This window comes from Cucumis sativus, chromosome 1 (genome assembly GCF_000004075.3).
Source record: "Cucumis sativus cultivar 9930 chromosome 1, Cucumber_9930_V3, whole genome shotgun sequence".
Taxonomy (NCBI): Eukaryota; Viridiplantae; Streptophyta; class Magnoliopsida; order Cucurbitales; family Cucurbitaceae; genus Cucumis; species Cucumis sativus.
In genome coordinates, this window is record NC_026655.2 from 19,146,274 (window position 1) to 19,160,379 (window position 14,106).

Sequence of the window (14,106 nt, forward strand, 5' to 3'; positions counted from 1 at the left end):
ATTTTGCCTACTTGGAGACAGAGTTTTTTAGTTCAAATATTTCACCCCAACTTGATACTAAAAATGATGTATTTCCATTTTTCTTTATTAAAAAGAATAAACATACGAAATAAGACGACATTGTTATCACAATTTGAAATTTAAAAGTTAAGAATTTTAATGAGAATTTAAAAGAGCAAAAGTATTACGTATTTGAGGAACTATAACCATTCCTTAAGATGTGAGGATTCAATTTTAATCTTAATCACCATTAGTTAGATTAGATTCAGTAACTATTTGGTTTCTAATTTTCCTTTTTTTTCTTTTTAAGATTCAGCCTATGAACATATTTTTCACCAATAATCTTAATCACAATTAGTTTGATTATTTTAAAAAATCAAACAAATTTTTTTAAAAATAATGAACTTTTTCAAATGTAGCATAATCACCCAAAATATTTACCGAATATAATAGAATTTCGGATATCATCTAGTAGATAGATATGGATAGAAGTTTATCAATATCTATTGTCGATAAAATCTAAAATTTTACTATATTTTATAAAATATTTTGAATAGTTTTACTATTTACAATCATCTCTTCTAAAAACTTGTTTCACTCTTTAAAGTTGGCTAAAATTCAACCTTTGTTGAACCTAAAATTATGGGAGAAAATAGACTTGAATAAATAATTTTTTTTTTAAAAAAAAGGCTAGCATGCCGTGGAGAATCTGGATATTATTATTTTTCTCAACACCGAAAGTGAGGAAAAAGATGCAACTGTGGATGAGTACTAACCACGAATTTTTTTATACGTATATTTTTGTATGCCAAAGCCCGTTTGAATCAAAGTTAGAGGTGTCACAATTCATTGCTAAATCATTGTCAAAACAAGGCATAAAAACGTCTAGTGCTAAAATGATGAGATTCAATTCCCTCTCTTTAAGACCAATCTATGTTGGTTTTTGAAGAACAAGCCTCACTTTCATTTCATTGCCAAAATCCAAACAAATTCTCATCCTTCTTCTGTCTCATCTTTACCATTATCCTTTTTGCCTAATCTTGACTTTGTCATTGATCAAATCTTCACCCTAATTTTAACTTTCTCACCCTTTCTTTTAAGATGGTAAGATAAGATGTATCGATTTTACATCTCTTTTAACCTTTCTGTCAAGAGCAATCATTCAAATCTTGGTATCTCCCAATACTTTATTCCTAATTTCTATAATCAAGTGCATTTCCAAGCATGCACTTGTTTTAGTAAAAGAATATAACATGTACAAGTACAAGTACAGTACAATGTTAAAAAAATAGTATTTACAAGATGCTTCCTCCTTGAATGTGAAACGTCCATGAATCAATGATATAGAGTGACAAATATATAGAACAAACAAGAAATGACAAAAATGCAATGTGTGGTATGGGAAGAATGAAACCAATTGTAATGCTGGAGAAATGGTACGTAGGATGTACCTCAAATGATATGAGCACAATGGCCCGGTTCACAAATCATCACGGCTGTCTTTGGGTTTATCTGTGCTGCTAACTCTGGCTGCACCTTCATATACTCTGTCCGCACAAATTCTGCAGCTTCGGTGGCATACTCTACGTCTACCAAAGCGAGACAACAACCTCTAAAGCCAGCACCGCTGAACCGTGCTCCACATACTCCAGGTGCTCTCAAGAGGATCTCATATAATTGAACAAGTGGCTCCGCACCTGCAAGGAATTAGGAAATCATATATGGTGTTTACAATTTGTTGCTGATGACATAATTTTTCAGCTCAAAGTAAATCTGAGAAAATCGTGTATTCTAGCAACAAACCCATGTAATTGTTTGTGACGTTCAAACAAGAACTATGCCATCACTATACTTTAGTATACCAAATCCAAAAGGAAAATCTGAAATTTAGGGTGCAAACAAAAACTTGAAAATAAGGTATTCAATGAAAAACAAGGTTGTGGTGTGTTCGTGTTTTGAATGTGTTTGCTAGTAAATTAAAAATTGGATCCCAATTTAAAACCTTTTCAAATGAATTTGCTACTATAATTTTAAACCATAAATGACTAGTTTCGAAATTTCCTTTCATTGAAATTGAATCATATAATCCAACAAACAGATTTCAAAAACATGTATGTCAAACTGATATTTGTTGAATCCATTTGATTCAATTTAGTGAATCTAAAAACATAAAATATAATCTAAATTATATACCAAACATGTCTTTATCCCAACCTAGTAAGTTGGATGCCTGGAACCATAAGTGGAATGCTCGTGATGCAAGGGATAAGAGATAATAAATATTTGTTGACGAGAGATAGGGAGAGAGAGAGAGAGAGACATGATATAATAGTCTTTATTATGCAGTTAGCACTAACTAGAACTTTCACGCATACATAGCTTGCCCAAGTAAAGTAATTGATATAAGAAAGTCAGGGCATACCACATTCGTAGTTTACAATTGAACTTCGTCCAGAATCCGCTATGAGTTTTCCAAAGTCTTCCAACCTTCCTGAAGCCCAGGCTTCGAGTCCTAAAGTTACCATTATATTATAATTCTGTTCAAGTCCTCAACATGACTACAGTTATAAAACTGAGGGGGGAAAAGCTGGTACTCGAATAAAGGAAAAGAAGAAATAACGTCTATGAAAGAGTACCTTGTAAAACTCGCGTGTTTTCTGAGAAATAATGCTCTGCTCTTTTTGCCAAGTTTGGTTCTAGCTGGGACTGTACAGGAAAATCCAAACGAGGTGAAATTCAAGAAAGAGTGACAAAAATAAAGTACAAAATTGTCGGCAGTTTTGCTAATATTGCTTGACTTCATTACAGACAAGGATGTAAGGTAGAGTTGGTAGAATTGTTGGAAATTGGAATACATCAAAAATTGATTAAATACACGAAATAATAGAAATCAAATCAACTTTATAAGATTCATTGATATTTGCTGTAAACCTGGTATAGGACCATGTAATAAAATGAAACAAAAAGAAATTGATGGCTGGTACTGAAAAAATATGGCAGAAGAAACAATGAAAACTGATCGAGGTTAAAATAAGTAATTGAAGCGGTAATGCTACCTTAGGCAGTTTTAAGTCACAGTTTTAACCTCACTGAAACCAGCAGACCTTTACATCCTTGATGCATTTCATCTCATAAGGTAGAATATAGAGAGAATTGTTTGAATTCCTATTGATAGAGTGAGGGAGATAATAGATAACTGTATTGAACATCATCTCTACCCATAACATATATTTTTACAATAGAGTGCACCGAGTATGCTAATTTTAGTCTCTTTTTTCTTTTTATAGAAAACAGTAACTTATAAGGACAGCCTATTGGCCGAGGAAGAGAAGCCCATGCCTAAGGATCTACAAGAAAGTCTTCCAATCCAATACGATTCTTTTATAATCTTTAAGCCAAGTTTCCTCAAAAAGCATAACGTTTGGAACAGGAATTTTTTCTTTCCCTGATCGCATCACCTCCAACAACTAGATTTTAAAGATGATAATTTGCTAGTAGTTTTACACGACGGTACTATAGTATAGCTGTGTACATTAATTCTATTTTACAGTTTTTCAGGGTTCGTAACTTTAGCAAATCCAGGGAGGCCAGAGCAATAATGCATGAACAAATCAATTAAAAATTTATATGCATAATGGTAGGCATAACTTTGAAGCTTACTATTTGACTTTAATATAGTTCCTTATCATACAAACATTCACCAATGCAGAAATTTTGGTTGTAGAAGGAAGATGATAAGACTGATTATCGCTTTCATTAATGTTAAATGGCATTACCTTATGAGCTTTATAAGCTTCCTGATCAACTGATAAGAAGATAAAATTCAGAACGGAGATAAGAATCAAAGTCATCAAACGAGGATTAAAAAATAACCAATACAGAAAAAAAAAAGGCAAACTTTACAAGGTCAGCAGAAATACTAACCATTACAAAGGAGTGGCTCCATATGAGAATTTCCAGATGCACTATAGAATGAAAAGGACGCATAATAAATCCATTTTGTCCATTAAGAAGCAACAAATTTCATATAATGCTCATTTAAAATGCAAAAAAGAGAGAAAAGCCAGCATAAAAATAGCTTAGTGGCTAAATCATCCTAACTTCCTTTAAGAGGTTCTACGTTTGGATTGTCCCCACCCTACATGAGAAGGTATTCTCAAGAAAAAGAGAAGAAATCCCTAATAAGTTTAGATCTCAAATTCTTGTCTTTGTAAGGCACGACCTATTTATACATATCTAGACGTTATCTACAATAGGTAATGAATTCACAAGTGTTACCCCAAAACTGAGCCAGTACTTCCCTTGGTCTTATAGCTTCTCCTTGTAGTACAAGATTCCCTTTCAAATACATATTTCTCTTGTTAATTTTCCAATATTCTCGCCAGACTCGCCTTTAGATCAGTTTTTCAGCTGCGATCTTGTACTAGATTGTCTGATTCTCAAACTACACTGCATTACAACCCCAACCCAAGCTCTCCTTTTCTACTTAGTCAAAGAGAGTTGCTTAAAATACTGCAGTCAGTCCATTTTATGTTTTCCAATTTAATTTCCTCCGTCATTCTAAAGCTCTCTTTTTATATAAATTAATATTTTGAGGCACTTAAAATAGAAACTCGATAAGATATTTCTGTGATTATACTCCATCCCAACTTCAAGCATATAAGCTGATGTAATTCAAGTCTGAATTTAATTTCTCAAAATGAATTCTCTGCCAATTATGGCTAAGATAAGGGGTATTTCTTGAGGATTTGTAAGTAGTTACAATTAGTTGAAATAACTGTTTATGAAACAGCCTTAACTGTTAAACAGTTTAACTGTTTAAACTGTTTTACTAACTAACTACAGCTGTTTAACCATAGCTTTATTCTATATTACATCATAAGCTCAAAGACATAATTCCAAACTCTAATCGAACTTAAGACCTTAAACGTGAACGGTTTTAAAGCACAGAAGGAAGATGTCTGATATGATGAAATCAGTAATAACTAAAACAGTAAGCAAGAAGAGCATTAGTCTCTTTCATTCTACATTTATATGAATAAAGCGACTTGTTTCCTTTTCAAAAAAAAATAAAACAGTAAGCAAGAAGGGTGTAAATATTACTTCAGAAGAATTTTTGCAGCCTCTTGACACTCTGCAACGCGGTGATTATATCCAGGGTTATTTGTCAAAGCCTGCTTCAATCCTGAAAATGCTAATAAAATTTGGTATTCTTTCTGCTTCTCAGATTTTAGACTGCTTTCCATATCGAGTGGGCGGATAAGCTTGAAATCCTTAGTCTTCACATGCCAAATAAGAATTGTGAGACAAATGACAGTCATAATTAAAGGATAAAACATGTGACAACCCAGAATTTTGAAAGAAATAGAAAGACACCCAAACACTGAAAGCCAGTACATTCTAGAAGGATTGAAGGCTTGTTTCTGAAAAATATGATCAAATTGCCATTATTGAAAAGAACCGGAAACTACTGGAAAAACAAGCATTATGCCCGAGTAGTATAATTTTGCACGTCTGAGTGTGAAGAATAATCCAAGCCAAAAAGAGTAATGGTTAAATGACTGTTTCACAATTGCCAAGGCTGATTAGACGTAGGAAGGGAAGAAAGCTACCAAAAAGAAGAGAACAATATCCCAGGGGCAAAAATATAAGTTGTAAGCCTGTAACGCAAATATAGTTGCTCCTTGTTTAGCGGTACGCTTTTATAGAAGAAACCTTTAGGTCAATGCTTACATTAACTTTGATTGTGCACCCCATAACGTTGCTATTATCTTATATATAAGATACAATTTCCCTTTAGATACATATGAAAAATAAACAAAAGGGAATAACATGAAAAGCAGTCTCCATAAGCTTATGCGCTCACTGAAAACAGCGCTGGCTATTAAGTATAGATAGTTTATATTTTAAATACACATATTGTTATACTTAATTCTTCCCCCCAATTAGGTTAAGTAGTATTTATACCTAATTTTAGTAATATATCATTTAAAGAAATTTCAGGGTACTTTTATGAACTCGATGGGAAAACTCGACCTACATGCTATAACTATTATTGTTCAACCAACTAGAAAAGGGGATATATCAAACAGAAAAGAAAAGCAATTGCAAAACTCAACTCTGGCTATTATAAAATTTAAATATGAAGAAACATTAATATAAAATTCAAATAATTTGCAGGTTTACACACACGCTCACAAAAGAGAAAAAATTGGAAGATGAAGATAACGAAAAAAGAGTGAATAACGTATTGCCCAACTCAAAAGGGGTAATTTAAAAATTTACATACAGAAACTGTCTCCTAATCCTAGCCAATATTACGAACACAAAAGAATCTTATTACTTAAAATATTCAAAATGATAAAATGGTAGATGAAATAAAATTCTTCTGTAGAACATAATAAAATATTTGCAAAAAGACAACAGTGCATAATTAATTCACTACCTTGCAGTTCATGTGCAATAGACAACCATAGCTTGAAAGTAATATTGCTGATTGGTCCAGTATGCCATTTCTCAGACCCAAGTATCCATTTTCAATTAGCCTACATTACAACGAAAAACAACATAAAAAAACATGTGAATGTAATTACATCGAGAGTTCACATTTAGCTGCATTTGGTAATCGTTTTGAATTTCTTAATGGAAAATAATTATTTTAACCATTTCATATTGATTTGTAAATAATGTTCGGTATTTAATAGTAAATTTGAGAAGCAACTCAAGGGTCGATTCGTTAATCTTTCAATAATGAATCTCTTTATTAAAATCTCTATTGAATAATAATCTCTTAATTTAGTAAAAAAATAGTATCACCAATAACCTTTTCTAAAAAACTACATCACTGCAAGAAATGGTTTGAGCAATTTTGATGAAGTGCAGCTGACTGTTTCTAATGCAATACAAAACTGACCCAAGTAAAATCAACCCACGCATTTGTGAATCTCCAGAAAATGCCTCATATCAGATGTTCGGACATTAATTGTTCATCTATCACCTTACCAAAAGTTTATAAGATTACTTATTATCAATTGGCAGGCTGAATAGTGGTGCATAGGAAACTGTGCCAGTGCAATCCTCACCAAGGTGATTTCAAAACGAAGGATGCACTTGAAAAAAATTAAATGAAGATCAAAAGTTTATGTCTCAATGAATTAAAATTGAAGTTAACTGAATGGAATAGTTCACGATAGAACAGCTATATGAAGGGGATGTGGAAATAATATAACTGCCGTTAAGCTCCATTCTTATAGAAGCAGGCCAAACTAATTTGTGTTATCATGGTAATTTGAACATGTAAACTAGTAGCATTGTTATCTCAGACAGACCAGTTGACTATACGAGGCAGAAATATAATCTAGAAATCAAACTACCCACCTATCATATTCGATATTTTCTGTTGGAGATATTGTTAAATTATTAGCATTTTCCAGCGCTAACAAGTAAGCCAATCCAACCTGTCAACCATAAGCTAAAAATATTAGAACTTCGTTATTAAAACTGAAACCTCTCACTATGAGCTTCAAAATTAGCAATGTAACATTCCAAGAACAAACGGGGGAAAACATCCCACTTTGTACTTTATCTTTACAATTCAGTTTAATGTATAGCTACATTACAGCCTGCAATAAAAAACGTGATATTCAATTTTTCCATTGAAGACTTACAACAGACTTCAGGTGGTGCGTCTTTGCATATTACCAAATTCCTTTGACTCGGGCCCATCACTCTAAAATTTTAAATCACATAGTAGTCTTTTGTGAACTCCACTTAGGGGTTTTAGATAACTACGTACATCATTGCAAATTACAATCAACTGAAAAGTCTCTTGTTCCGCAAAATATGTTTCATACATATTTAATTAAAAAAATTATTTCCTTGTTCAAAGTGAGAATGATTAGCCAAATGTATATCAATTTATATTATATGAAATAAGACCTTTATTTTTTTTTTTTTTAAAAACTCTCGCCCCAAAGTATAAAGTTTAACTAGTATAGTATAATATAGGGAAAAATAGACTTATTGTCATGAAGTTTAGAGTTGGTGTTTATTTGGTCCACGAGGCAAGCAACATTCGGGTACTTTAGGTTTTGAGAAGGATTCTAAATGGTCAAAAGCTCCTTTAACCATTACTTGACAAACGTGACAATAAATTTTCATTATAACCTGCTGATTTGCCAAAATTAATAATTTAATATTTCTTTCTTATGAGATGAGCATCCTCTTTCTTCCTTTCTCCCATTCTCTGGCAATCTCATCGCTACTATCATAATGCTTCACTCCAACCAACTATCATTGTCATCACCCCTACTTTAACTCTGATCTAATCGCTCAAGATCTTTTCTCCTTCCTTCCAGAAAATCTAGAACAACCAAATTTGAGCTCTGTAGGGACGGCAATGATAGTTGATTGGAGACAAATGACGTGATGATATCTCTTGTGAACTCTGCGCTTAGGAAAGGACAAAAGTGACTCTTTGCAAAAAGGGAAAAAAAGTTCCATGCAAAAGTAAACAAAGCTGTGAGTTTGGAACACATTGACTAGGGAGCAAAACTTATACACATACCACAGCGTTAATTGTATAGAATAAAAATTCAAATATAGAGAGGAGACCACAAAAATGACCAAAAAAAAAATAAGGGCTTGCTTTCGCTTTGGCTAAATCATGTGTCAATCTAATTTGCCAGGAAAGAATGATTCTCTCAAGTCTTGGTAAATCAATTTTATGAAGTAATTTAATCCTATTAACAATCAGCCGACTTTACAGCTGTCAGAAAGCAAAAGGAGACACAAACGCAAAGCATGAGAAAAATATATTCATGTATATATATACTTACAGCTGCAGAAGAGCTGAGTCCTGAACTGTCAAGACCATCAGAACCATAAATATATCCTATTATTCCCTGCAACATTGCAATAAAAGATCTGAGACATAGTTTAGCTACCTCACAACTTTAAAGTTTATTTAAATCCACCTCAAAGTAAAATAAGTTCTAGTTAACTTTATATTTATTAATACACACTCCAACCCAATGTTTACAAATTCCCCACTCATTAGTCAGGATTCCAGCAAACAAGGCAATTATATTAATGCTCTAATGTAACTAACCTATATTGCTTATCACTAACAAATTATTGAGAGATGGAGGATTTCAAGGCACAAAAAAGGACTTTATTGTAGTTTAGCTGGACAGCCCTTTGCAAAATCGTACATCCTACTTAACTTGGTGGAAACTGAATGAAGAATAAACAGAGCATTGTTTAAAGGTAAAGTGATACAATACCTTCTGATAATTGTAAACCCTAGACATTCTAAATTCCAGTTGACACTTGCAGCCAGAATATTAGGTAATGACCCAAGTCTCCAAGTTATAAAGCTGACTACTTCGGTAGTTAATTGGTTTAAAACAAACTAAACGTTCAATAAAGGCAATACTATACATCGTGAAATCTAATATACTATTTGGCGATGACTTTTTTACTGGGTTCTTCAAAAATTAGTTACAAACTCCAAAACAAAAAAAAGTCTCTCACCTGAGAAAGACAATGTTCTTTTTCTTGTAATGCATATACTGCTCCTCTAGCATACCGTCCCCAGTTATTGTCCTCTTGCAATTTAGCATGACCATTTTCGTTAGTCCCTTCCTTCTTGTTACTACAGTGGTTTGGATAGAGCTTTTCATCAACTCTGCAGTTTGCACAATATAAGTCAATGATTTTTTTTCTTTTTTCTTTTTTGATAAAAAGTCAATGATTGTTTATTGCAGCAGTGTGCAAGAAAACTAAACTAAGCATTTGCAGACCTCTGTGAAAAGTAGGCCAATATCAACAAGAAATCCAAAAACAGACGATTAAGTCCCACTACATTTTAAATCTTCAAAGTATGATATTGCTTTCTCATATATAGTTTCGGGCAAAATACAAAATGAGAAACAATTCTAGTTTCAAAAAGGAAAGGAAGTGAAATCTCATACTGTCATACATATAATTCTAGTCCCCTTTGTACTCAAAGCGATATAGTTATATAATGAAGACAAGTAATAAGGTCCAAGGAGAAGAAATCGTTCATCTTAGCAGAAAAAGTTAAAAAGAAACTAACAAACTAAAGTAAAAATTTTCTTTGAGAATGACTGAATGCAGGGAGAGGGAACAAACAAGTTGGAGACAGCCTCATTAAGTTAGCGATTAAGTTATTTCTAGTCAACATGAATTGGCCTTTTTAGGCTGTTTTGCAGACAATTCACAATCACAGCAGCAGTAGGAGATAGCATTTGATATTGCATGGTAAAGGATTATTTCATCTCAGCCTATAGGCAATGTGGTGTTATTTACATGAATTCAGGAAAGAAAAGCCTGCAGTTTTCACCTACCAATAATAAAAGTATTGCCAGGGTGGTAATTGATGCATACTTTCACAAGAGTTTTAAGAAATAGAACACAAAGATTTGAAGCAGTGTACTAAACCTGAAATTAACATCTCCTTTGAACTGAGCTGAACGGAGTACAACCTACAAGAGCTCCAAACATTAGATTACATCTAATCATATGGAAACTTGGGTTTCCAGATAAAGCAAGCTGTTCGTGCATATTCGATCATTCATGAAGAAATATAAGGTAGAGATTAATATCTCCATGTGCAAAAATGTTTAGGAGCTGAAGTTGAAAACCCAAGAAATTAAAATACTAGCAATACACATAACAACCATGGTTCATCAATTTAAAACAGAAGTAAAAGTATTGCAGGTCCTTTAACCTGTTTACAAATAGACGAATGTGTGTGAATATAAATACATACACACATTCATATATATGTGCATAAATTCCATCAAACAAAAGGAGCTTGCAACTGTAATATCATTTCATACCGGTCAAAAAGGTGATAAATCATTGATTCAAACCTTTAGATCTTTTGAAACACATATAAGGTTATAGTATCTTTTATAATTTAGTAGACCTACAGACATTTCAAGTTTCTTTGTAATTTCTATTTGCTTTCTTTTACTTTCATTAACTTTCTTCATACTCTTGTTTCCCTTCGAAGATGGCCCTATCATGTGCACACACTAGAGTAGTACACTTTTACACTTGGGTACAAAGTAAAGGAGCTGAATTTTAAAATCTAAGGAAATATCTTCTAGTACTTACCCTGATTAGTGACCAGGCAGATGGCATGATCAGATTAACTAAAAGTTGGTTTTAAATTGGCTTGAGGTAGAATATAGCTAATGCAAGATTTAAATAGCTGAAACATCAAAAGCTATTCAAAAGCAAAAGGCATTCCTGGCCATCTTAACGTTGCTACTATAAACCATCAATAACCTGGTTATCATGTGCTCTCACCCACTATCAAATCAAACAATGAGTCCTCAACTCACTTAAGGCCGTTTGGGGCAAGGACTGTCTAAGACTACAATAACCACCCCTTGCTACAGCAAACACTATTTTATACTTTCCAATTCAGTGAACACTATTTCAAAACCCTCCATTTACTATAGTATTTACTATTTGCTACAGATTTATTGTTTTACATTCATCAATTTTTTTGTTCTTTGCTACAATGTTTACTATTTCCTTCTCAAACTAAAATAGTTTAAACCTCAAACACATATTATTATAACCCAAACTAAAATAACCTACACTCAAACACAAATCATTGTAACCAAACTATAATAACCTAGGACTATAATAACCAAATGTTTGCCCCAGTGCCCTCTAAAAGTGTCCTAAAAATTGAGTGAATCTAGGAACTACAACCATATGCAGATATAAACCATTACAGTTTTGATGGGTGTGACCGAATGAAGTATGGTCGGACCGTCGGAGTAGCCGTCAACATGTCAGCTGCCGATGATGGGGTATTATTCAGAACCAAGGTAATACCTCCGTCCCATGTTGGTTAGAATGGGATGACCAAGCTCTCCCACCTCAATAGCTGGCTTTGGGGTGTGGTTCACTAAGGTGCTTAAGAACCTAACAATTTCTTCGTAAAATTAATATTAGTAAAATATAACATGGATTTCAACCCACATGTGAGTAGCTGATTTTGAGGCATTGTAAATCCTGTAGTGATGCTACATTTTTTTAAAGAAGTGCTATTAGTCTCTCAATTGAGATTCAGGACTATGTCATTCAAATAGGTACTGCAGAAGTTTATGATTGCGTGATCATTACCTGAACATCGCCGGAAGGAACAAATCCTAAAAGCACTCCCTTATTTATGGCCATCGCTGAAACATTCCCACCCTAGCAACCAATAGGAGAGTTCAAAAGAACTTCAGTGTTATCTTGGAAATAAAATCCTGATTCTAAATCCAGCACCATTACTTACTAGTATAAAGCTAAAAATGAAAACCAGGCAAAATGTCGTTGGCCTTACTGCATAATAGTACAGCACCAATGCGAACTTCAACGAGACGAGGGTTCAAACTTTTTAATATCATCGAGTTGGACTAACCTGATGATCAATGTGAGCTCCCAGTGGACAAATGCGATAGGGAGAGACAACTACGCGAACGTCCTCCTTGCTTCTCTTGGACATTTCCGAAACAATCGTCTTGATTCCATTTAACTAAAACAACCAAACAGCTCAATTACAAATGAAATAGGAGAGATCCAATATAGAATCACAAGAGAGAGATTTATGTCAGGACTCGAGAACAATCTCCCATTCGATCCCTATACTAGCATTGAGCTAAAACATTAACGCACGGATCCAATACGAAATGTACTAGGTGAATCAAAAATCAGAAAACACGTTCAGTATATCAACTCAAGTTTTCCAGCTAAATATGATTTAACAAAACGCGTAATCCAGAAACCAGTGAAAACCAAGCAAGAACAATACGAAAGATATTCACAAAAACCCGAAACAACATGGAACCGCATTGCAAAATGAAGGCAAACTTGAAGAATTTACCTCTTCCTCCGATGGCCAAGACGGCTTCCCCATGCTCTGTAATGCAAACAATTGGCGACGCGATTCGAATTCTGTAGGGTAGCCAATGCAGAAATCTGTAAGGATTCTAGGAGAAGAATGATGAATAAAGAGTAGAGGTGAAGAAATCTATAGGAATAATAATGGAGTTGGCGACAGAATCGGATGAAGAGTAAACGTCTTGTTTCGTAAATTTGCTATCGAATTCTCCATAGCCAAAACATGGGCGAAGGTTTGGTTGTGCTATTCATCCGAACGGTTTGATTCGGTTCGTAAAATTTTGCTCGTCCTTAGCCCATTGCCGGTTGTTCTTGGAAACATTGTTTTTGTTTATGGTAAAAGTAATGTAACCACGATAGAGTATTGAATATAATAATAAGATATGTGGTTTAAATCTATCTATTTAAAAAATGTCTAATACGATACTCGCTCAATGTAAGTATAAGTATTTTGAGTAAAAGTACTTTGTTACACTTTCTTTTAATAAAAATTTTGACATACAATTGGATGGTGGCAAGGTCACTCTAAATTATTATCATAAGTTGTGTTTCGTGTATGAGTAGGTTGTCGGATGTGGTCACTCGACAACATATGGTCAACCACGACGGAAAGAATATAACTAGTTTTTTCCGTAGTTGTTTTGTTAGTTTAATGTTGAATTTTTATTTTGGAAGAAAACAATATATTAGCATTTTCTTTATTAGAAATTGTAAATACATTGCATGTGTTTTCTTTCTCATCCTTACTTTATTGTTGAATTTTTATTTTCAAAGACAACAATATATTAGCATTTTCTTTATAAGTAATTGTAAATACATTGGATATGTCTTATTTATCATAAAAGTTACTGTTATCATGTAACTAAATTAAATAAAAATTAACTTTAAAAGAACAAAAATTATCATTATAAAGTCAAGTTATTTTATACATCATATATTGTAATATTATTTTATTCATCCACATCATAGCAAAGTATTTGATCATATATTGTTGTGAAGTATTGATAGTTATAAAGTTGTGGGTCCAAAATACAAGAAGTTGAATGAATAAAAAGGAGAAATAAGTGAAGGAAGCGAGATGGAAGAGTGGAAACGTTGATTGTTACGATAATTTCACTAAAAAATGACACAAACCAAAGATATTTTCAAAATTAAGTCACATTTTCTTTGGAC

At 33.2% G+C, this 14,106-nt stretch overlaps 1 protein-coding gene across 1 annotated transcript; it reads right to left on the reverse strand.

The window, feature by feature from the left end:
- Positions 1 to 1,161: 1,161 nt before the first annotated feature.
- LOC101205994 (galacturonokinase) lies at positions 1,162 to 13,295 on the reverse strand. The gene is made up of 14 exons (XM_004149629.2): positions 12,917 to 13,295; positions 12,455 to 12,568; positions 12,172 to 12,243; positions 10,465 to 10,508; positions 9,535 to 9,688; positions 8,838 to 8,903; positions 7,378 to 7,457; positions 6,446 to 6,545; positions 5,104 to 5,279; positions 3,925 to 3,965; positions 3,777 to 3,805; positions 2,637 to 2,706; positions 2,423 to 2,512; positions 1,162 to 1,697 (listed from the first exon to the last, which is right to left on the reverse strand). The coding sequence occupies exons 1-14, from the start codon at positions 12,947 to 12,949 to the stop codon at positions 1,453 to 1,455; spliced, it is 1,314 nt and encodes a 437-aa protein (XP_004149677.1). The 5' UTR covers positions 12,950 to 13,295; the 3' UTR covers positions 1,162 to 1,452.
- Between the last annotated feature and the right edge of the window lie 811 nt (positions 13,296 to 14,106).

Excerpts from the sequence above, each read along its gene's own strand:
- LOC101205994 (XM_004149629.2), bottom strand. The coding sequence starts at position 12,949 with ATGGGGAAGCCGTCTTGGCCATCGGAGGAAGAG. Across the intron at positions 6,546-7,377 it reads GAAAATATCGAATATGATAG|GCTAATTGAAAATGGATACT; the intron begins GTGGGTAGTTTG and ends GTTGTAATGTAG. Across the intron at positions 2,513-2,636 it reads AAACACGCGAGTTTTACAAG|GACTCGAAGCCTGGGCTTCA; the intron begins GTACTCTTTCAT and ends TGGTAACTTTAG.